Source organism: Ochotona princeps, chromosome 3 (assembly GCF_030435755.1).
Source record: "Ochotona princeps isolate mOchPri1 chromosome 3, mOchPri1.hap1, whole genome shotgun sequence".
Taxonomy (NCBI): Eukaryota; Metazoa; Chordata; class Mammalia; order Lagomorpha; family Ochotonidae; genus Ochotona; species Ochotona princeps.
The window spans coordinates 79,027,103-79,051,910 of record NC_080834.1 but is presented as its reverse complement, the minus strand read 5'-3'; the positions used below and the strand labels follow the sequence as shown (position 1 = coordinate 79,051,910).

The 24,808-nt window shown below is 41.5% G+C and overlaps 1 protein-coding gene across 3 annotated transcripts in view; it reads right to left on the bottom strand.

Moving 5' to 3' along the window:
- The window catches only part of SIDT1 (SID1 transmembrane family member 1), a 97,959-nt gene that overhangs the window by 56,974 nt on the left and 16,177 nt on the right, over positions 1 to 24,808 (bottom strand). For all 3 annotated transcript variants that reach the window (XM_058661902.1, XM_058661901.1, XM_004577896.2), the window contains exons 2-3: positions 4,459 to 4,580; positions 3,310 to 3,480 (exon numbers count right to left, since the gene is read on the bottom strand). In XM_058661902.1, coding sequence (XP_058517885.1) covers positions 3,310 to 3,371 — 62 coding nt within the window. In that variant the 5' untranslated portion in view covers positions 3,372 to 3,480; positions 4,459 to 4,580. The remainder of the gene's footprint in view (positions 1 to 3,309; positions 3,481 to 4,458; positions 4,581 to 24,808) is intronic.

Genomic DNA, 24,808 nt, shown 5'->3' with positions numbered 1-24,808 from the left:
GGTTTAAAGAAATGAATGCATTATGGACCTGAGAAGCTAACTATACACAGAACAGATGTTGCATATTAAAGTGAGAGATCTGGGAATCCGAGGTAGTAAGTAATCCTGATCGTCCCCTTTCCTGACTGTGTGAGTCTGGACAAGTCTCTTAACCTCTGTGGATATCAGTTAACTCATCCATAAAAATGAGATTAGATTCCTAAAGATCTCTGAATTCCTAAAATGCACACTTCCATGGTGAAGGGAATTCATATTTCATTCCACATTCATTCCAGTCTGCCATCTAAAAATATAAGAAAGAGGGGCTGGTCTGTGTCATATGGGATAAAGCTGCCACCTGAGATGCCAGCATCCCATATGGGTACCAGTTCAAGACCTAGCAGTTCCACTTCTGATCCAGTTCCCTGTTAATGTGCCTAGGAAAGCAATGGAATATGGTTCAAGTGGTTGGGCCTTGGAACTTATGTGGCAGACCCGGAAGAAGTTCCTGGCTTCTGACTTTGGCTTGGCCTAGCCTCAGACATGGCAGCCATTTGGGAGGTGGACCAATGGATGGACAATCTCTCATTTCCCTTCTCTGTGTCACTCTGTCTTCCAAATCAACAAATGTTTTCAAAAATTTAATATAAAAATTGCAGTTTCTCACAAACATTGCATCACAATTCTTCCCACAATTTTTTGCTCCTCTCCATGAACAATATCTTCTGGGTTTTTGGGTCTGTAGTAAGGCTAGTGGATTCAGAGACACCTGTATTTCAGCTACCATCTCTCAGGCTTATCTAAGTCTCACAAAAACACCAGCAACTGCGTGCATTTTACAGTGCTCTCACTGTCTGGTTGCTGATGTGAAGTAATGGTGCAAGAAGTGGAACATGAAGCCAGGGTGTGGGAATGTATTTGCAGTTTCACTGGCATGCACAGTACTCATTAGCACTTGCACAGGCATATGACTGCATGACCCCCATTTGCAGAATTCAGTTCTCCAAAATGTCTAGTGAACTTTCCAGCTACCTGACCCTATAATTCACATACACAGCCCCCAGCTGACTGTGTCAGCTCAACGCCACAGAAGCCAATCTGCAAGGGTAAGTCTTGACTAAAATTTACACTCTACCCTGTGCAAATAATATGCTGCTACTCACATCAAATGTGTAACCATGATCCCCACAGGGTTCAGTATCATACTCGAATATGTAAATGATTGAACTTAAGCATCATGGCTAGAAATTGCCTTTAGGTCATGGTTCTTGACTCTGTACATTATAATCACCTGGGAAATTTTAAAAACTACCCATCTCCAATCTTCCGCCCTCAAAAATCTGGTTTGATCTGGGTCCACTTAATACACCAGATAATTTTTTTCTGCTGGTTATTTATTTGGAGAGTGGGAGGGAATGTTTTTTTCTTATGAAGTGAAACCAGAATTAATGACTGATAAAAGGGGCCAAACTAACTTCTCTATCCTCTGACCCTGTATCTATCCATATGTCCATCTGTCTATATAGATGGACATTGCCACTATGTCAAGAATTACAGAGACCAGGATAAATACTTGATTCCTAGTAACAAGTTTACTAGAGTCTGACTTTTTTATAAACTGACATGGAGAATTTAAATCAAGGAGGCCCGTATTGTGGATGGCAGTTTATGCCACTGTCCAGCAGTTTAAGCTACCACTTATGATGCAAGCATCTCCTAGGAACAATGGTTCAAAACCCGGATGGTGTTTATGATCCTGCTCCTAGCTAACGCATCTGAGAAAGCAAAGGATAATGGTCTGAGTGCTTGGGCCCACATGGCGCCCAAGACTCGGATGGAGTTTCAGGCTCACAAGTTTAGCCTGGCATAACCTAAATGGGTAGTCAGCTAGCAGATGGAAGCTAGCTCTCTGTCTCTTTCTCTCTCTCTCTGCCAAATAAATTAATCATCTTTAAAAAATTTTAAAAAGAGAAAATTTAAAAGAGCTTTATACTAGAACAAAACATTCTGATCAGAAGCATATACTATTTTAAAATTCAATTTTTAAGTTTTCATTTTAAATTTATGTTGAAATATTTTCAACAGAGAAGAACATGCATTGTAAACACATATTTGAATGAATAATCACTAGGTAAACATCACCAAATACTAATTCCTTTTCAAAGGTACCATTATCCCTATTTCTCACATTTTTTTGCAAATAGAATCAAGCAGCAAGTAGCCTTTTCGTCTGGTTTCTTTTCGTCAGTCTTGTGATATTTATTCATGTTGTTTTGTATAGTAATGGCCTATTTGTTTTTTTATTGTTGTGTAGAATTTCCCACAAATACACATTTAAGAGTTGGGTATGTAACAAGTAGAACTGCATTTTCAAGCCTTTTAAATTATAGAAAGTTGATGGCTATAATGGAATCTCATTGTGGTTTTAATTGTACTTATTCTTTTCTTTATTTTTTTAAACTTTACTTCTTTTTATTATTATCATTTTATGATACAGTTCCATAGGCCCTGGGATTTGCCCTATCCCCTCCCCGTCTCACTGAGTTCCCCGATATCATCACTACAGTATAGTTCTTCATAGTTCTCCCACATGAATGACAAGGACCCAGCTGTCTGAGTTATTACTTGCTGCCTCTGGGTACACATTATCAGTAATGATAAGCAGATGTGGGATCAGGTAGTCTGATGGATATGCAGGTGTCTCAAGCATAATCTTAACACTAGAACAAGTATTCACCTCTTGTAAATGGCTAATGAGTTTCTTTTTCTTTTTTAACTTAGAATAGCTTCTAGGTGATGTATCTAAGCCCCATGCCCATTTTTTTGTCCAACAGAGTTGCACAAACAAGATTTTTGTTCTATATAAGAAAACACAACAAAAATAATATTAGGCATTCCAAAGAGAACACAATCCTACCTGCCTTCCTAACCAGGAAGGAGAAACTGGAATATCAATAAGGACAGGAAGAATAGCTTAAAGTCTTCCTTAAAAACAAAACAAAAACTTCCTTTAGAGGTGCAGCATTGGTTACTACTGCAAAGGAACCCAGTCATCAGCAGTTCTTGCCAGCACAACTGGAAAGAGTCTTCAAACAAATCCCTGAAGCAGATATACCCATGAGACCTACTACTGTTGCGCTCCACACCGTTCCCTTGCTACCTCCTTCTTTCATTGATTAAGGCCTTGTTGTCCCACTGTGCTAAAATAGCATGCTAATGGATGGCTTCCTTCCAGAGTTCTCATCTGCAAGGAAGGAAGCTAAGCTGAGCATCCTGAACCACACAAAGAGAAGACAAGGGAACAGGAAGGCCACAGCAAGTCCTGCTTACCGGAGCTGGAAGTCTTTGAGCTTGGTGACCAGCAGTTTGTAGTGGGCACCCAGTGGTGCCATGGATGCCACATCCACAAATATCAGTTGTGTCAAAGGTCCTGTCTCATTGGTTGCTTCTGAGGGACATAAGGTGCGGCTCACTTGCTGGTAGTTGTAGCTCTTCTGGTATCTAGAGCCAGTAAGAAGAGAAACTCAGGGCAAGAAAGAGACTCAGCGGACAAGCAGGGAAAGAAGTCTGTCAACTCACTGCTCTCCAAATTTGCTTTCAAGTCCTTGCATCCTTAATTTCAGACTGGACCTTTCAATAATAATTTCTATCACTAGTCTTGTTAACACAGGTCTGTCTGACAAAATAATAGGGACTGTTTGGGGCTGACCAGCTCATTTACATAATGTATATGTACATACTCATCTTCCTAATTCAGTGGAAAAAAAAATCAAGTTTTGAACTCCTGATAAAAGAACCAGTTCATTCCATTTTTATTCCATTTCAAGCTTTTTCCAAAATAAACAGGAAAGAAAATTTCAGAGTTTGAATTAAGGCCACCAGAGTTACTATGTCAGCCTTCAAATTCCTCTGGACAAACGCTATAACCCCACACTATATGCTCATGTGTGCATGCCTTTAAATATGTGTCATCATGTCTTCTGCAGTTCTCCCCTGCAAAAACATAAACTCCAAAAAGGAGAGGGATTTCTTTGTCTATCCACTGCTATATGCCCAGCACCCACCATTTAGTAGTGCTTAATACATAGGACTGAATGAAGAACAAATGTATGAGGGACATTTAAAGAGTGGTGAGGTATCTCATTCATTTGTCTTTAGTGCTGGCCCTGGTCCTCTGGATGGCTACTGGACAGATCATTATCTAACCAAGAGTCACAGAGCCTTCCGGCAGAATTGTTAAATGTCCAAAGTCTTCCAGGGTGTGCAAGTCTAGGTAGAGTAGTTATCTGAAATTTAAAGAGGATGGAGAGTGAATAAAGCTGAGCCTTTTAGGGCCTGCACTGTTGGCTGTAGGCAAGTATAATCTGTCAACAGTCCAAATATCTGATTTCTCCTTTCACCAGGGATAAGACTTGATTAAGCATGAGACACTGAAGAAAACCAAATATCATGAAGTTGTCTGAGAACAGATTCACTTACAGTCCTTGGAAGGGTAGAGGCACCTGCCAGGACAGCACCTCTTTCTGCTGGCGAACTACGACGAGCACTGGGTAGTCGAGGTTCTCAGAGGAACTGTTCACGTGCACCCGCACTGCAGTTACCTGTGTGGCAGGGCAGAGAGATGCAATGCAGACCATACATGCACCATATACACGGTAGTTGCTGACACTAGGCTTAGAGAAACTTCGATTTCTCTTGCTAGATCATCCAGTTGTTCCAGTTGTTTTTCCTTATTTGCATGGGATCAGAGGGTAGTCTCAAACTTGACTATACGGGGTGGGGGGACCCCAGAGCGGAGCAGGGGAACAGGAGGAGACTTGTATCCCAACCCTGAAGACTCCCAGATCCTCACCAAGGACTATCAGTACGAGCACCAAGGAATACATCCCAACTGCCAAGGAGACCACAGGGAATTGGAGTGCCCTTGGAGGCCAAGAATTCTGAGGTCATCCACTCCCGCTTGAATCTACCACATGGGATGGAAGAAGTCTAAATCCTCCCTCACAGTATCCAAGAGCATCAGAACAACAGCCAAGAGCCCTGAGCAGTCCGCAGAAATGCAAGAACAGTAAACTTCCTTCGGGACTAGGCAGGGGAGCTCTCTCTGGCCCTTGCCTGGTTCCGACTTTGGGTCCACATCCTCTCTGGCAATGACCATCAGGATCGCTCCAGAAACCCCTCAAAACAAACAAATAACCAACCAACCAAACAAAAAATCTAGAATAGATAGAGAACAAGGAAAGCTTAGAAACAGACAGGAAATGGTCAGCAGGAATGCACTTATACCTCACTGGGTGGGACACAAAGATTAGTTATTCCTCACTAGGGCATTGAAGATTTCTCTGCACACCCCTCCTAAAAATGTTCTGCACCTAAACTGTTGACACATGTCTTGTTAGAGTTATAAGCCAGTGCAGACCACCTGAAAAAACAGCCAGGTTCAGCAAAATTATGCTTCAACGCTATGAAAAGCTAAATACTAAAATGAAAACAGACACGAGACAGCTGAGTAGTAATCTATAGCCAGTTTAAGGTGTACAGAACCCGGTTGTATATAAACCAAAACTGAAATGTCAATGAAGAAATCACAGGATGTGGTTAAGAACTTGCATTTTTTTAAACATATTGGTTACTCAATACTATGTCAACTAATTCCACAACGTTATAAATTGTTGCTGATGTTATGTTGAGGCTTTTAATTGAATGGGATGATACTCTGCTGGCTCTACCTTCAGACCAGAGATGGTCTCCCCAAGAAGCCATTGAACTTATCTGGACAATAAGATACTGGACTCTATGCTTGGTATATGCTTGCAATGAAAGAATCTCAACTGAACTTGAACTGTGGTAATGCAGCAAGGTGAAGGAATCCACCATGGGGGGAGGTTTTGGGGAGGGGCGGGGGGGATCCCAATACCTATAAAACTGTGTCACATAATGCAATGTAATTAATTAAAAAAAAAAAGAAACAGAAAAAAAAAACTTGACTGTACTTCCAACTACCCACGCATATTTACAACTGACACCTCGATCCAACCTGCAACAATTCCCATTCTGTTGTTGCTGGTGAGGCAAATGATGGAGCCTTTCAATGGCACCCTGAGAACTGGCACTGAGCACTTAATGGGAATTCCGGAGAGTTAAGTTCAGAGCAGAAAACACAGTACCTATGTTCTTTGCTTCTCACCAGTGCTTACACATAAACGTGGAAGATAAGAACATCTCACAAAGTGAACCCTCACCCACACAAAGTTAAACACTCTGCAAGACCCTCCATTGCTAACATACTTCAATTTGGGTTTGAGGAATCACTTTGTGTATCACACCAAAATGTCCTGTTTTAGGCTGACAGGTGATCTGATGCCCACTACAACAGTAGACTACTCTTTCATGTGTTCCGAGGAACAGATATTACAAGGCCTGTTTCAGCATATAAAACAATGCCGGACATAATAGGATTTTCAGGGGCTGCCACCGGATCATGTCCTGGCTGCTCCACTTCCAATCCAGCTCCCTATGTATGGCCTCAGAAAGCAACAGAAAATGACCCAAGAATTTGGTCAACTGGCATCAGCCTGGCCCAACAGTGTCCACTGCTGCCATCTGGGGAGTGAAGCAAAGGATGAAAGACTTTCTCTTACTCTCTCTTTCAAATAAATAAATCAACCTTAAAAGAACCTCCTTTTTTTTCATATTAGGAAGCTCCATGGTCTCCTCTGATACCCAGTCAAGCAAAGGTTTAGGCTTCTCATGAATATTTTAAAGACAGAAAATGTAATTAAGGCCCTGGATCAAGAAGATTTTGGTGTGGTCCTTAAATCTTTAAATATCACAGGCAACAGAGGGGAGTCAAAATAGAAAAAAGAAAAGGCAGGAAAGAAAAAGTTAGATCTTCTATGTGAGAATTTCTTCCTTATTGCCTTCATATGCTCTTGAAACCACCTTAATTAGAGGAAAGCAATCAAGAAATCAAGAAATCAAGAATCCTGAAATTAAACCTTGAAGTTCAAAAATGGAAATTTAGAGGAAACAGAACATCTTGGGAATCATATATTACTGTTTGGTTTTCTTAAAGCATTTTCCTTGACCAAGGTAAAATAGTCCAGGAGTAATCTATTAATTTGCTAAGAAGTTCTTGCTCATGAGGAGTGTGTTCTCTTGTGCATATACTGCATGTGTTTCCATGAAAATGGTGCAGCTGATAGTTGCCAAAACCACGTTCCTAGCAGAAACCTAAAGACCTTTTGTTAAGTCCACCTCCCAGGTACCATAATTGGATCAAGACTCCAATCCATTAGCCATTGCTTTAAGATTCAGAGGATCACACCCCTTAATCATTAAAGGGTTTAATTAACATTAAAGGGTTTAATCAATATTTAAAGGTTTGAGGGACCATGTCTCCAACACATGGATCTTATAGGACACCCTATTTCCCAAATTGTGACCTCTAAGGAACTGCTGACTCCATCTTTGGCATCTGGGATGACTGGCAGAAGTAATTTGCTTGGAAGCTGGTTCATTTCTGAGGCTGTAGTGCTGATATGACCAGCATTACATACAGCATGCATTTTGGGAGCACAGTTCAGTGTGCCTCAAACCTAAGGTAAAATTAAGAAAAGCCATGACCTAGGCAAGGTTCATCTTTGGCTTGTCTGCTTCATTTTTCTCACCTAGGATTCAACCTTCTCAGCCCTTATCAGGGGCTCAGCACCTCAATTTTGTCAGAGTTTGATGTAAGTAATAATTCTCAAACTGCACTATGCCTTTTAGCAATTCAATCTCTCAAGTCAGCCCCTAGTGTTTCTGATTCAGCCAATGGGGAATAAAACTCAGAGATGTGCATTTTCAACCAGAATGTTAGGGTGTGTACTTGGGTTTGACACACTTTGGGGAGTACCATTCCAAAGAAACAGATGAATGGATTGTAGTCCATCATGGTGGGATGCACAGTTGTGAGATCCCCAACCTTGTTGCCAACTGATGTTTGTTGGAAGCCAGGCTGGACCAACAGAAAAACTATCATCCTATCATCCTCATGCTCATTCCCACTCCACTGTTCACCTCCTCTAATTGGATCCCTGGTCAGCTCTCATAGTTCACTTACTCTTTGGTTATTTAAAAATGACCTTATTGGTCATAATAAAAGCAAACTCAGAGATACTGGCAGAATAAATTGCAAAGGAATATCAGAGTGGGAGATAGAAGACAGCAGGCGGGCTTTTTTTTTTTTTACATGAACAGATAATGTATTAGCCTCAAGGAAAGGATAAACAGCTCTGCTAACAACTTGCTTTGCCTTTCCAGAGACTAATAAGCAGCTAAGAAAAAAAAATAGGTTACATTTGCAGCAGTCAAGTAAGCTCTAAATGCAACACAAAATGCAGGAGTTTCAACTGCGCTTAGCAGACCATGTTACCCTGTTACAAACCATTCTTGAGAGCTAAGATTTTTCCTCCTGTTGCTTCTTCCATTGTCATGACAACAGGAACACTTTCATTACATGTCTCCTCAATGAGGTAATTGCAGTATAGCTAACAGAATTATTTAAGTACTCCCGTCTCTGATATTATGTTATAGAACTCAATTCTGAAAAGCTCTTAAAGCTTAGAAACTCTCCTTTTGAACCTTTTAGAGGGGATTTCTGTTTGTGTGAAACAAAATTGAAAGAATGTGTGTTATCCATGAACTTTCTGAAGACTTATTTATCTTTAGTAAAACACACATGTATGGAAAATTGATTTTAAGAAATTAGGGCCTGGCACGGTAGCCTCGTGGCCAAAGTCCTGACCTTGCATGCACCAGAATCCCATATGAGTGCCAATTCTGCTGCTCCACTTCCCATCCAGCTCCCTGCTTGTGGCCTGGGAAAGCAGTAGAGGATGGCCTAAATCCTTGGGACCCTGAACTTGCATAGGAGACCCAGAAGAGGCTCCTGGCTCTTGGCTTCAGATAAGATCAGCTCCAGCCATTGTGGCCACTTGGTAAGTGAACCAGCAGACAGAATATCTTTCTCTCTATCTTTCTCTGTAAATCTGACTTTCCAATAAAAAATCTTAAAGGAATTAATTTATTTATTTTAGCTTTTATTTGAAGAGCTGGAGACAGAAGCAGAGAGACAGAGAGGGAGAGGGAGATTTACTCCCCAGATGGGTGCTGGGTACTTGGAATTCCAACAGAGTTTCTCATGGTGGGAACCAGAATTCCAAGTACTTGGGTCACCAATGCTTCCCTGCAGGAAGCTTGATCAACGGCATTCTGACATGTGATGGGAGTTTCTCAAATACTGTCTCAATGGCTGTGACAAATGTTCACCCCATTTCACAAACCGTGAGGAGCTACAGTTGCATTAGACTAGCAGAAGACGCAAGTGTCTGGGTTGGAGGAAAAAAAAAAACTTACCATCTGGCCTCACCTAGTAAATGGTGCAAATGGTCCCAGCTGGATGCCTATGCCAATGAGGAGCCTACGCTCAAGGAATTGAAACCTTTGTGATGGAAAGTAAGCCTGCTCCAAAGGCGGAGAGGATGTGATGTCTGTTTTCTGAAAAAAACGCTTTCCTATAACTTATGTAGAAATCAAGAAACACATAAAAGATTGTCTCCTTCCAATAGTTACTCTAGAGGATGAAAGCTCCTCTAGATCTTTGTCTAGATTTGATCTCTAGAGGTCAGAGCAAATAGAAAACTGTCTTCAAGTTTGTTATGTAAGCTGAGTATTAGATACATTGGTGTGTGTTACATTGTCTTCTATGATTGCTGATAATGTCTAAAATATGTCATCATCATAGTAAAAAAGAAACCACAATTTGCTGATTTTTATATTTGTTACCCCATTTTACACAGGGATGTGGCAAACATGTAGACCCCTGATCACGCTCTATTTGCTCATTTTTCATGGTCTGGATTTATTCTACTGTTTGACCTGCTTATGCCAACTTCATTCTTAGAGCTTCTCTCCCTCTCTTTTCTCACTCACATATACAAATAGAAACTGTTTTTCAGCATATGCAGCTGAAGAAACAGTGTTAGTGGGGTCTTTTTTTGTCTCAGCCACTCAGTTGCAGAGCTTGGAACTTTCTTTGGACTTAAACGTGATTCATGTCTGTGTTGCTGTATCCCAGAAATGACACACTGTTAGGGAACCAGGAGAAACATGCTACACTGAACAGTGGTTACCTAGATTCTGTGTTCCTAGCATCATTTCCTAGGCTTGCTATAAGAAAATCACAAACTGATTGAGTTGGAATGTAGTGAAATTGCTCTTTCACAGCTGTGGAGGTCAGAGCCTGAGGTCAAGGTATCTGTGGCCCATGCCCCAATAGTCTGCATAGAATGCTGTCTTGCTTCTTCCTCGCTCCTGCTGGTAGTGACATCCAAGATATTCCTTGGTTACTTGCAGCCGCATCATCCCCCTGCCTCTCTCTGCTGCCATGTGGCTATCTTTCTCCCTGTGTGTCTGTCATCACAGGAAAGGAGCTGCATCCCATTTCCCCCTTCCCAAAAGGATTCCAGCAGCATTGGATTGAGCCTCACCTTAATGCTCTTATCCTAACTTGACCACATCAGCTAACTCTGCTTCTAAATAAGATCACATTAACAGGTCCCAGGGTTTGGGTCTCAACACATTTTGGAGACAGCAAAGCAACCCATAACATTAGGCTTGTAGGACCTTTAAGCAATAAATCATTCTCCCACACTTGACCTTTCCCTGGCTGTCCATCCTCTTTCCTCCAGCTTGTAGTTACTTGCTGCTAGTGTCAATCAGAACAGAGACTAGGCTGAAGAATGCCAGGGTAAACAAGTCCAGAGGCACCTCATAAATAATCCAGCCATGGTTCATTTGCCAGTGTAAGTGTACAACTTAAGCTGAACTCTTTCTTTTATGCCTTTGTTGAAGAAAAATAAAATGTAAAGCTAGTCAAACTAACTTAAAGCATTTCCAACAGGACAGACCAATTAAGGTAATTATGTCTCTATAATCAACCAGATACTTCCTTTGACTTACTTCTACCTTCATCCCGTCAAATTCCTCCCCTACTATTTCCCTGGAGGGAACCTAAATCACTACCATTCTCTGATTGATGAATCATTCAAATCTACTCTCACATTTTACTCTATTGCTAATTACCATAATTTGATCATCATACATGTAGTGAAATGTCACACTGCACCTCACAAATATAAACAATTATTGCTAATAAAATGCTTTAATGATTTTTTTAAAAAGTATGGAAAATAAAATCCTGAAAAAATATCATGCCTCCTTTAACTGCTTTGAAAAAAAGAGTAATTTATTCATTCATTTGAAAGGAGAGTGACAGAGAGAAAGAGATGGGGGTCTTTCATATGCTGATTTATTTACCAAATGGCCACAACAGCTAGGCCAACATGAAAGTAGCAGTCTGGAAAATCCAGGAGGTTGGAAATGCACTCAGGTCTCCCATGAGTAGCAGGGGCCCAAGCCCTTGGGCCATTCTCTTCTACTTTCCTAAACACACTCCTAGGGAGCTGGATTGAAAGCAGGGTGACTGGGACTGGCATCAACTCTTTTATAGGATGCTTGCATTGCAGGTGGCGACCTAATTTTCTTTGCCACAATGCTGGTCCCTCTGTTTAGCATTTAATACTATCAAGACCCTTTGTAGGCTTATGCATCTCAGCTGGGCTGAGTAAAGGCAGGGCTACCAGAAGAGTCTGTCATGTGAATTTTGCATGGAGGCAGGTGTCCCCAGCACTGCAGTCTTGCGGACCTGAATCTTCATCTTGTTAGAAGTCAGCACATTTTTTCAAAAGTAGATTTACAGAGAGAAGGAGAGACAAAGATTTTCTATCGCTAATTCACTCCAAAGTGGCCGCAACGGCCAGAGCTTAACTGATCTCAAACCAGGAGCCTGGAGCTTCCTTTATGTCTCCCACACAGGTGCAGGGTTCCAAGGCTTCAGGCCATCCTTGACTGCTTTCCAAGGCTACAAGCAGGGATCTGGATGGAAAGTGGTGCCCATATGGGATCCCGGCGCATGCAAGGTGAGGACTTTAGCCACTAGGTTACCACGCTGGGCCCCAGTACATGCTTATAGGGGAAGTGTTTCACCCAACTGCCCTGGGAAGCTGAACTGCTCCAATCACAGTTGTATTTAAACATTAAAAATTTATGGGGCAGGAATTTTGACACAGAAGTTCTGCTGCTTGGGCCATCTGCATCCTGTATCTAGTCTGCCTCTCATCCAGTCTCCTGCTGACGCACACTCTGGCAAGCAGCAGGGATGATTCACATGCCTGGGGTCCCGCTACCCAAATAGGAGGCCTGGACGGAGTTCTCAGCTCCTAGAATCAGCTGGGCTCAGCCCTGGGTGTTGAGTTGGTGGTGAACCAGTGTGTGGAAGGTCTCTAACTCTCCACCTTTCAAATAAATTTAAAATAAATAAATGAGACAAATAGCAGGTAAAAAAATAACAAGACAATCCCTATAGACACTAGTTTCTCTGATTAAAAATTCTTCATCTGCTTCAACCTTGGGAAACACTGCTCTGCACAATTAGTTGGTAAAGCAGAAAGGTACATATACCTGGATTTCATTTCTGGTACTGACATTTACTAGCCGAATGGCCTTGGATAAGTCATTTGAATTCCCTGGGCTTTATGTTATTTCATTCTAGAATGGAAACAGAAACCTCCCTCTCCCATCCCCAAGCACCTTTGACCATGAGGGATGATGTGGTGTGACTGCTGTGATCTTCAGAGCACCAGGAGGCTCTGGATTGGGCTGGTGTTTTCCCTGCCTTTTATTCATTCATCAGCCAGTTGGTTACTGACTGTTTCTCATTGCTGGAGGCATACTTAGAAGCCCAGTTACCCCCAGCCAAAATAGATGCTTATATGGTCCATTTGACAATAGACATTAATTTCTTTTCATTGCTTGGCTTCCAGCTTTCCTGGAACTGTTCATTCATCTTATTGCAAAGGCCGTTTAACCCTCGGGGGCTATTTATTCCCTAAACTTTTAGATTACCAGCGTTTTGCATTTACAGCTCTGTCACTCTAAGAAGAATGTCATACAGACCTCAGCTCACCAATCAACTGCCATCATCCTTGAAACCCAATGCTGTCCCTTACTGGTGAGCAGCTACTTTCTTGCACCATCAGTTTCCAAAACGAAGTCGGGGAAAGCAGGTCTATTCGGCAGAGCCTCGGTTGCCTGCTCTTGCCTGAATCTGGGATGGAGGAGTCAAGGTGGGGACGGGAGGAGTTTAGTGTGAGAAAGCAGGTGGCTGGTGCTCAGTGTTTAGCTGTTATAGTGGAAGGGGCTGCACCTCTAGCTGAGACTCACAACAGGACTCTCCCCAAGCACACAGCAATGGGATCCAGATGCTGGGCAGGCAATTCATGTGTATGCTCCACTTTACCCAGAATCTTTTTCACATGCAATACCAAGACTATCCTACGGAACAACTGTTCCATAGGGCACACTTGAGGAGATGACATCCCAGGAATTTCTCACAGGAACTAGTGTGCTGAAGACTCTTAACCTGTTATGGGATGCATTTGGCTGTTATTCCAATAGGCACCCATCTTCCATTCCTCTTGTTTTTTCCTTGGTTTTTATTTGCATTGTTGTCCTTTTTCTTTGGGCTCCCTCTGGCCTAAGGCTGGCTAACTTGGAGATCCACTTTCTCTCTGGGACCATCTGTGCTCAATGCCCCTTATTCTCCCTCCCTTTCCTGTCTCTCTGCATATCTTGGTCAGCTTCCCTCCCCTGTGAGGGTATCGAAGAGGGAGAAATAATTATTTCATGGTTTAAGAAAGAACTTAAAGCTCCACTCCCAGGGAGCAGAGCATTATTTCTATGCTGGCTGATTGCACAGCAGGCAGATCTCTTCTAGAGCTATTCTCAAGTCTACTTAATTAAGGCTCTGAGGGTGAAGAAGACTAGAAAATTATTGTTATGATGGTAAGAATTATGATCTGATGCTTATCTGCTTATTGGTGTACAATTATTTCATGACAGGTACCATTAATTATTTTAAATTAGCATACACCAGGTTGTAGCACCTAAAGGAAATTGCTTTCAAAATGAAATGAAGCCCATCGTTGGAAAGCACTATTTTAAAAAAAATATTTATTTTTATTGGAAAGTCAGATATACAGAGAGGGGGAGAGAAAGAGAGGAAGATTTTCTGTCCATTGATTCACTCCCAAGTGCCTGCAATGGCCGGAGCTGAGCTGATCCAAAGCCAAAGTCCAGGAGCTTCCTCCAGGTCTCCCACATGGGAGCAGGGTCCCAAGGTTTTGCGCCATCTTTGACTGCTTTCCCAGGTCACAAGCAGGGAGCTGGATGGGAAGCGGGGCCACAGGCTCCAATATGAGATCCCAGAGTGAGCAAAGCAAGGACTTTAGCCGTTAGGTTACCGCGCTGGATCCTCTCTTTTCATTTTTAAAGATTCACTTATTTTTACTTGAAAGATAGAGTTACAAAGAAGAGAGGCAGAGAGAGATCTTCTATCTGCTAGTTCACTCCCCAAACAGCTGTAATGGCCAGAGCTGAGCCCATCCAAAGCTGGGAGCCAGGAGCTTCTGTAGGGGTGCAGGGGCCCAAGGACTGCTTTCCCAGGGGTATCAATAGGGAACTGGACTGAAAAGGGAGAAACAAGGACTTTAATTGGTACCCATATGGGATGCTGACACTTCAGCCAGAGGATTAGCCTGTATGTTACCAAGTCAGCTCCCCAAAGTTTTCAAAATCAGTTTCTTGAGGCATGCAGATGGAGCCTCAGAGAAAGCCATGTTCATATTAAAAAAAAAAAAAAAAGCCACTTCCAACTGTGCAGCGAAGCCCATTACAGAGATGGTATAAACGAACTGGATTTTCTGATGCTCAGTTGAGAAGCTCCTCTTGACTTATTTATTAACTGTTTATCGAAAGAAAGTGAGAGAGTAAGGCAGAGAGAGAATACACACAGGGAGAGACATCTCCCATCTACAAATCCGATTTCCAAATATCTGCAACAGTCTGGGCTGAGATAGGCCAAAGCCAGAAGCTGCAAACTCACTCCAGGTGTCTCACATGGGTAGCAGGGATCCAGCTACTTGCGTCATCACCTGCTACCTCTAAGCGTTTGCATTTGCAGGAGTCAGAACTTACTAGCAAGGAGCTGTTCCTCTTTAAATGGGCACAGATGGAAGCTAGCAATACCTTCCTGTCAGACACATCTTGATCTCTGCCTATGTCTGGATCCCCAGAGCTGTTTTCAAAACACTCCACAAAGATTCTGGGTAGGGTTGATTTGTCCTAGAATCCAAATCCCTGGCACTTTTGAAGGGACCCTCCCTGCTCATATTGCTTTGTGAGCTTCATGGGAGGCAAGGTTGCCTGTGTGTGTGCAAAAGAGGCCAAAGACTTGAGCCATGCTTTGGTAGTTGGATGTACCCACTTGGAACTTTCAGTTCTATGTAAATGATCCAAAGATGAAAGGAGCATTCAGAATCAATTGTGACCCACTAGATAAAAGGCAGCGAAGTCTAGGGCACACTACATCCAGTGGCAGTGAAGCTGCTCGTGCCAGTGCCAGAGTGAACACTAGTACCACATGTCATCTAAATAACTCCATGATAGTTTTCTTGCAGCTCAGTTTCCATGGCCACCAGTGTTGTCTAAGCTTGGTAACCTAGGCTTGTGAGCGACCTAACATTCTACTAAGAAAGTCTTTCTCAGTTTATGTCAGCCAATTATTTCTGTGTTTGTAGTCAAACACTCTGGCTGACCCCGCATCCTTTTTCCTTCCCAGTTGGCTATACTTAACCCACAACTACTTTGTTGCCTCCCAGAGTTCTCTCTACATACCCAGACTTCATTACTGCATCTCTGTTCATTACTGGTGAATTGGGACACCCTTTTTGCCCAGGTAAGAAGAACTCTCCTAGAAAGTTATAATTTTTCCTCCCTGGTGAGGATGGTGTAGACAGGGAATTCAAAGTCAGGGTTCTCTGTACCATTAAGAGACAGATACAGAATCAAAATGTGGGCACTTACTTGTTAATTCTTTGGCTGTTATCATAACTTTTCCACTTTGGCGGTTAGTTATAATAGTTTGAGTCACTGTGTCTACAAAAGAGTAGTTAATCCAGAAGGACAAAAAGAGTCAGTTAGTCCTGTTTGTCTTGGCTTATCTTCATGGTTGCATAGTGAGGATCCAGAAATACCAGTTTTCAGGACCAACGCAGCCCAAGAGGGACAAGCTGGTTCACTACTTGGGCTTCTATGATTCCCTGCACTGAAAAATAAGCTTAGGGTAAAGGCATCAAGCTTGGCCCACAATCGGAGTAAGACCATGGTGGCTGTGGTCTTTCAAAATATTAACAAATCCACCAGTGTCACAGTTTTACTTAGTGTGCACCCTGTTTGCCCAGGATGTCTGGGTGATCCAGGGTGAGAAACAGTACCAAAAAACAAACAAAAAACCACTTACTTCTATTTTCAGTAGTTCTAAGGCAGTTAGACCTGAGACTGTTAACTGCACTATCAAAGGGTGTGACAGTAAACACAAGACTATGACAGTTTTGGGCCTAGTGCCATGGTCTAGTGGCTAAAGTCCTCGCCCTGAACGCCCCGGGATCCCAGATGGGCGCTGGTTCTAATCCCGGCAGCTCCACTTCCCATCCAGCTCCCTGCTTGTGGCCTGGGAAAGCAGTCGAGGATGGCCCAAAGCTTTGGGCGCAGCACCAGCCGTTGCGGCTCACTTGGGGAGTGAATCATCGGATGGAAGATCCTCCTCTCTCTATATCTGACTTTGTAATAAAAAAATAAATAAATCTTTAAAAAAAAAAGACTATGACAGTTTTTTGTGTGTTTTACTGTGTCTGATAAGCATAACAGATGTTCTGTTGTGGGACAGAGAGTCATTTAATAGAAATATCCCAAAGTAATGTCCTCTGAAACCCAAGTGACCTTCCTGGATTTGCTTCTAGCTGCTAATGTAACCTTGGACAAGGCACAGTAATTTATTTCACTTGATTTTGAGATTCTCTTTCATTAAGAAAAAGGAAGATGAATGACTTAAAGGATTTTCTGAGCTCTTAAGTTTAAAGTACAACTATCACTTTTCTTATTGGAAAGGATGATTGTAAGTTTTTTTTTTTTTTTTTTCAGTGATCGGGAAAAAACAGAAGTGGTCTCAAATACAAGTTCAATTACATTTCTGTAGCTAAGCAGACTTAACAAAGGTAATCTTGTTGAGTTGAATAGAGAAAATAATGGCACAGAATCAACACAAATACATACTAATGGCCCAAATAGCACATGTTCTTCATCCTCCACTGTGGGTATTATTCAAACTGCGACAAAACTTGAAGAGTTTATTTATCATGGCTATGAGTCAGGAAGTAAGAAACCAAACTTATTTTTTAGAAGGATGTAGACAGAACCTATTCGCCATTTGCAAAACCTCAAGTAACTAAATGAGATCACCCAGAGAAGGAGAGAACCTTGATGGACTGATCCTGTCCAATTTGGGAGACAAAAAGAATGGAGAAGTGAAGACACCTGAGCTTCACAGGAAACTGGCGCTACAGGAGAAGGGTGGAGATAGGTGGTGGAAGTAGAAGGGAATGCTGGGAAGAGTGGGGAGAACACTAAGCACCAGGTATGGAGCTGTTTCAGATTCTATGACCCAAGGCAGGCTACAAAATGCAAACATGTCCACAGTACTATAATATAACTATAAGGATGTCTTTTCAACAAATGGTGCTATCATAGCAGATCCAAAGTAATAAGAATCTAGATAACGACCTTGTATTTGCCAAGAAAATTAGCACCAAATGGATCATGTACTTAAATGTAAAATGGAAAAAAAAAACTATTTGAAGAGGCATCAAAAGATTTGTAGAAAAATGTAATCACATTTAACCTAGAGGGTAAGATGCGAGTTAAGACACCCTGAATCCCACATGGTAGTAATTGCGTTTGATTCCCAGCCCTGGCTCTTGACTTCAAGGTTTCCAAGAGTGTAGATCATAGGAGGCAGCTCGAAGATTCTATTGAAGATCAGGACTCAATTCCTGGTTCTGAGCTTTGTGTCTGCCCAGTTCTGCCTACTGAAGGCATTTAGAGAGTAAACAGAAAATAGAAAATAGTAAATAGAAAATCTCTGTCTCTCTTTGAAGGATAAGGAAGAGGAGGACAATGAGAAGAAAGACATGATTTTTCCATCACCTTTTTCATAACCCTTCCGAAAACTTCCAGAAGATGACATAGAAGAAAATCTATATGGTCTCTGATTTAGTGACATTTTAGATATAGAATCATGCATGATAAAATTTGCAGGTAGAACTTTTTTAAAATGTAAAATGGTTTCTCCTAAGATATTATTAAGAAGATGGAAATATAAGGCACATACAATGAGAAACTATTTTCAAAATATGTATCTGATAAAGTATTGGTCTCCAAAATGTAACCCCATGAAAAAAACCTCTTGAAACTTCACAATAGGGAATCAGAGGACCCAATTAGAGACAAGGCAAAGATCTAAACAGATATCTCCCCAAAAAGGATGTCCACATGACCAGCAGGCACATGGAAAGATGATTAATAGCTTGTGCTATTTAGGAACTGCAAACTAAAACAGCAATGAGACACCACCGTACACCTTTTAGAATGGCTAAACCCAAAACATGGATGATGTCAAATGTTGTGGAGCTTGTGGAGCAGCAGGACTCTCATTTGTAGCTGTGGAAATGGAAAGTGATGTACCTACCATGGAAAAAAAGATGTTCTGACAGTTTCTTACAAAGCTAACTGCAGTCTCAATATTTGTTCCAACAATCATAATCCTACATATTGAATCAGAGAAGTTGGAAACTTATGTCCACACAATAACTAGCACACAAATGTTTACAGAAGCTTTATTCATATTTGTCAAAAATTGATAGCAGCCAAGATGTCCTTCAGTGCATGAATGGGTAACCAAATTATAATATATTCCAATAATGGAATATTATTCAGAATGAAACAGAATTGAGCTATCAAGTTACAAATAGACAAGGAGGAACTTTAAATGTATATTGTTAAGCAAAATAATCCCATCTGAAAAGGCCACATAATGCATAATTCCAACTGCTAGGGAAGTAAACCTTTACTGCTGCCTTCCTAGCATGCTGGCTGAGCCTGATATTGAAGTTGATATACGATAAGCCAATAGGGAGAAAAGTGTACAGATTTCATGAAACTTATATGACACTGAAGCCATCATGGAGAAATGGAGGCTCAAATACAAAGCTAGCATTGAACATTCATGTGTGGAATTAGAAAAATAATAATAAATTGTTAAGACATGAGAAGACCAAGAGGTTGGGCTAGGATAATTGCGCAAGAAAGTATCCAAGTGGACAAAGATTAGTCCATGAATGTTTGCATATCCCTGATGATAGCAATGCTTATTTCCTTTAAGTACAGAAAGGACATCTTTCAAATAGAATTTCATCTCCTGATAACACGAAGAGAAGAAAAAGGAAAGCCTACTTGTTTGGTTTGATCAATTACTGCTATGTATATGTTTTGAAATATGGCACTGTACTCAAGTATTTCCAGGTAATCCAAAAGTTAGATAAAATACTTTAAAAAAAAAGATCAGAGTGATCTTGTATATATTTCAAAGAGCTTTAACTTGTTGCAGTCAGCATGTCAAAGGACCATTTTTTGGAGTGATATATTCTGAACTTGCTGTCTCCCAGTGTGTGCCTTATCAGGTAGTTGGTAACATAAGTGAAGTCAAGACTTGAACCCAGATACTCTGATGTGTTATACAGCATCTGTACCGGCATCTTTACCAGTAGGCTCAAGGCCCACAACTTTACCATAGGACTAAATGATTTTTACACATATTCGTACCATCTTTTCACCTATGAAACCTAAAAGATCATAGATTCACATCTAACAGAATACAATGCTTTTGTCTTTAAGCAAAATACAAACTCTCAGACTTAAATTTTTGGGACAGCCAACTAAAGTAGTAAAAAAAAAACTTCAAAATTTCTATTTTGAAAATAGGAAGAAAAAAGTAAAAATAAAAAATGTGTGGAATTAAGTATTTATATTTAGCAAAACAGCAAAGACTAATTGTGTCATCAGGTAGATCCTAGATATATAATTAATATTTTGCATTTGCAAATAGGCAGAAAAAATGAAAAGGCTCAATTTGAATAGCTCATTGATTATGCATTTTAATCATTATACATCATCCTGTGTGTTGACAGAGAACTTTCTATCAGTTACTGAGTTAAACAATGTAGGAAGAGCTTGCTATTATCATGCTCTAGGATGCTGCAGGGCAACTTAAAGTAAAATCACACTGGTTAGTTCTTGCTATCAGAAAAGAAAAAGACAAAAGAAAAAGAAATATGGGCAGCTCCCAAACAAAGACGCCTCAGGGTGGCATAAGCAACTGCAAGCGTCTTGGTCTTTAAGATTCAAAGCTACAGTGAGAAATTACATAGAAGATCCTTCAGGAAGTAAGATGAAATTAAAGTGGAAAGGAAGAAAAGGTGAAAATCTCTAGATTGTCTCAGATGACAACAACATCCTCTCAGAAGGGATCATCACAGCAGCAAAAATAAAGCCAAACATTAAACAAAAAATCCAAAGCCAACAGGATAACAAGCTTATGGATTCAGCACCCAGCAGGAACCCCAGCCGGAACAAGCAGCAGCTGGCTGAGTTCAGCACATGTGGCTGAAAGAAAAACAAACAAACAAAAATCCTCAAAAACACTTCCAAGCCCTGAAGAGTCCTAGGGGAAGCTTTTCAAATGAAAAAGAAAAGAGAAATCCCAAGCAATGGCTTAACCCACTTCAACACGACACCATGTCCAGAAAGGTATTTATAAGAATGGTTTAATATTCCACACAAACAAAAGCAATGAGTAACTGGCTTTAATAAAAACCTACAAGTCTATACTAACAAAATTAAATGGTAACTAAATGAGAGAGGAGAAAATGCTTTTTCTTAACAGACTATCAAATGTAGAAAGACTGAGGAATTAGGATGTTACTAGCTGGAAATCACCATCACAGTATCTGACGCAGGCAAGAATAATCAACTAATACTAAAGCCTGTAGTTGCAAGTTCGACAAGGCACAGTATATTTACATAGTCTCAAGGTCCTCTGATTATTTTAATATGCTGTTTTTAAAGATTTACTTATTTTTATTGCAAAGTCAGATATACAGAGAGGAGGAGAGACAGAGAGGAAAATCTTCTGTCCGCTGATTCACTCCCCAAGCGGCCACAATGGCCAAAGCTGCCCCAATCTGAACCCAAGAGCCAGGAGCCTTTTCTGGGTCTCCCACATGGGTGTAGGGTCCCAAGGACTTGAACCGCCCGCCACTGCTTTCCCAGGATACAAGCAGGGAGTTGGATGGGAAGCAGGGCTGCCGGGATCAGAACTGATGCCCATATAGGATCCTGGGTGTGTGCCAGGTGAGGACTTTAGCTGGTAGGCTATTGTGCTGGACCCTAATACACTTTTTATGAAAGGAAAATAATTTTTTTAAGATTTATCTATTTTGATTGAAAAGTCAGATATATATAGAGAGGAGGAGAGACAGAGAGGAAGATCATCCACCTGATGTGACCACAACGGCCAGAGCTGCGATGATCCGAAGCCAGGAGCCAGGAACTTTTCTGGGTCTCCCACGCAAGTGCAGGGTCCCAAGGCTTTTGGGCCATCCTCGACTGTTTTCCCAGGCCACAAGCAGGGAGCTGGATGGGAAAGTGGGGCCACTGGGATTAGAACCTGCGACCATATGGGGTCCCGGTGCGTGCAAGGCAAGGACCTTAAGCACTATGCTATCACGTCGGGCCCTAGGCACCAGTTTTAATCCTGACAGCCCCACTTCCTATCCAACTCCCTGCTTGTGTCCTGGGAAAGCAGTGGAGGACAGCTCAAGGCCTTGGGACCCTACACCCACATGAGACCTGGAAGAGGCTCCTGGTTCCTGGGTTTGGATTGGGGCAGCTTTGGCCATTGTGGCCACTTGGGGAGTGAATTAGTGGATGGAAGATCTTCCTCTCTGTCTCTCCTCCTCTCTGTATATCTGACTTTACAATAAAAACAAATAAAAATCTTAAAAAGAGAGAGAATGAGCCTTTGGAAGGGAATCAGGTTGGTTGAATCTTTTAGCAGGAAACCCACAGATAACCAGGGCTGACTGTTCAAGAGTTGGAAGTTACCACTGGAGGATCCAAATATGTATTTCATTGCTCATGAAGACTAGATAGGCTTTTCTGAATCAGAATTCAAGAGACTAATCTAATTGGTTCCAGTTATACAACCACTGCTTAAAATTAATAAAACCTAGGACTGTTTCTTGGGTATGGAATCAAATGTCACTAAAACATAAATACCTTGGTGTAAAAAACAGTAAAATAAATCTGTCCAGGAAAATGTGAAATTTAAAAATCCTGGGCAAACACTGCATTCTATTACTGTACAGCTCAGACAAGCCAGCCTATTGCATAGGGGTTAGAGTTTTTCTAAAGGGGTTTCTAACACCATCCAATTTATATAGAAATGCCTGCTTGCTGCCACCACATGTTTCCACAATGGCAGCAACCCTGCATTTTGCCTTCGATCTGGGATAATCATAGCCTTGGTAACTTTTCAACAAGGTGATTTCTTTCCAGTTAGGCTGGGTTCTGTGGTTACCGAACATCCTGTTTGTGTAGCATAACTTTACTTCCCTTAAAAGAACTCTCCAGATACTTTCCTTCTAGAAAAATGAAATGCACCATGATCTGTATTAATTCTTACCTTCAATAACTACTTTTATTCTTCTTTAATCCAGTCCTTCCATTCTTTAAGCAGTTTCTTGAAGTGACAAGTTTATATTATATTGCTCTTTTGCCTGGAAGGCATGTGAGACTTTTCCTGGTGCTGAGTTCAGAGAGCTTAATGTGGCACTAGCTTGGTGAAACGGTTCTTGGGGAGATGCAATGACAACATGACAGATTCCCAGCACAGTGTTCACTAAAACCTCACAGGTTGGACTTTTCTCTTCCAAGGCAAAGGAAAAATGACAGCAAACCACAGTGATGAAGAGGAAGAAAGAAAAAGATGAAAGCTCAAAACACCCTACCACCACTAACAACCTAAAATATTTGTGTCTCTGAAGAGGCATGGTGAGAAATGACATTGACAAGGGAGGGAGCCATGCCTGAGCAAGACCTGACTCAGGTTACAGGAACGTGCATCCTGGCTGACTTCTGCTCTGAATAGTTCAAGACCACAGAACTTAACTTGGCATTGTCCCTTAGGGAAGGCTCAGGACCAGCAGTGGAGGCAAGAAAGGCTCAACATGAAAGAACAAAAAAAAAAAAAAGAGAGAGAGGGTTAGACCAGCATTTGGGGACAGGAATCAGGGAGTCTCCAAGCAAGTGGGGGATAAACCAAAGCCTTACAGAGAGCACTGCTTTGAAATGCCTGTAGTGAAGGATAATTGGCATATCCTTAGGAGAGTATTGCCTGGTAACCTACTACTTATCCTCTGCTGTGATCTTCTCCTTACTCCAAACCTTCAGCTTTGTGTTCATGTCGGTGGAAGAAGGGGCTTTAGTATCCAAAAGAGGATGAGAAAGATCAAGAAGAGAGGAGGCCACCAACAGACACTGAGAATAATGGTTTGGAAAGACCAGAAAGGTGCTATCTTGGGAGAAAGCAACGGGGAAATTGGTTGGAGAGGAAGATATTTTCCAGGGCTCCACTATTTGCCTGTTTAAAACCTATCCTAGAAGGCTACAGGAGTTGAAGGCATCTGATTTTAACGTGTGTACCCTGGCATTAGAATAATTGGACTATTGTTGGGCTCGGCGGCATGGCCTAGTGGCTAAAGTCCTCGCCTTGAACACCTCGGGAACCCATATGGGCGCCGGTTCTAATCCCGGCAGCTCCACTTCCCATCCAGCTCCCTGCTTGTGGCCTGGGAAAGCAGTCGAGGACGGCCCAAAGCTTTGGGACCCTGCACTCACGTGGGAGACCTGGAAGAGGTTCCTGGTTCCCGGCTTTGGATCGGCGTGCACTGGCCGCTGCAGCTCACCTGAGGGGTGAATCAGCGGATGGAAGATCTTCCTCTCTGTCTCTCCTCCTCTCTGTATATCTGACTGTAATAAAATAAATAAATCTTTAAAAAAAAAAGAATAATTGGACTATTGTTATTTGCTAGTTCCAATGTTCTATACTTTATATTTCTCAGACTAGTGACATTTAATTTTTTTAAAATTTATTTGAGGCAAAGAGTAACAGTTTTTCACAAAATTGACTCAGCCTACACAAGAGAGAAATCCCATCTGTTGGGTCACTTCCCAGCTGCCTCCCAACCTAGATCTCCCATGTGAGTGACAAGAACCCAATTTCTTGAGCGATCACAGCTGCCTCCCATGTGCTGTATGAACAAAAAGCTGGAAGCAGGAGCCACAGAGGGGAGCTGGACCAGGCACTCTGATATTGGACGCCAGGTGTCCTAACCTGCCTATTAACCACTAGGCCAGTCAGTCACCCTTCCAAATAGCAACATCTTGATGAAAACCCTAGAAACTGTTTGAGATTGTCAATTTCTTATTGTGTTATGTAAAGATACTTTTAAATGATCACTTTTTTTCATGAAGATCATTTAAACATACATACAGGCAAAATCGAAAGGGCATAACAATTTTTTTCATTTTTTTGAAAATAATCTTTGGATGAAAAATGGTTATGCCTTTATCTGAAGTGAGTTACATTTTTCAATCTATTAAAATGAAAAAAACAATTGTGTTTATGTTGAATTTCAGATAGTCTTTGATGTTT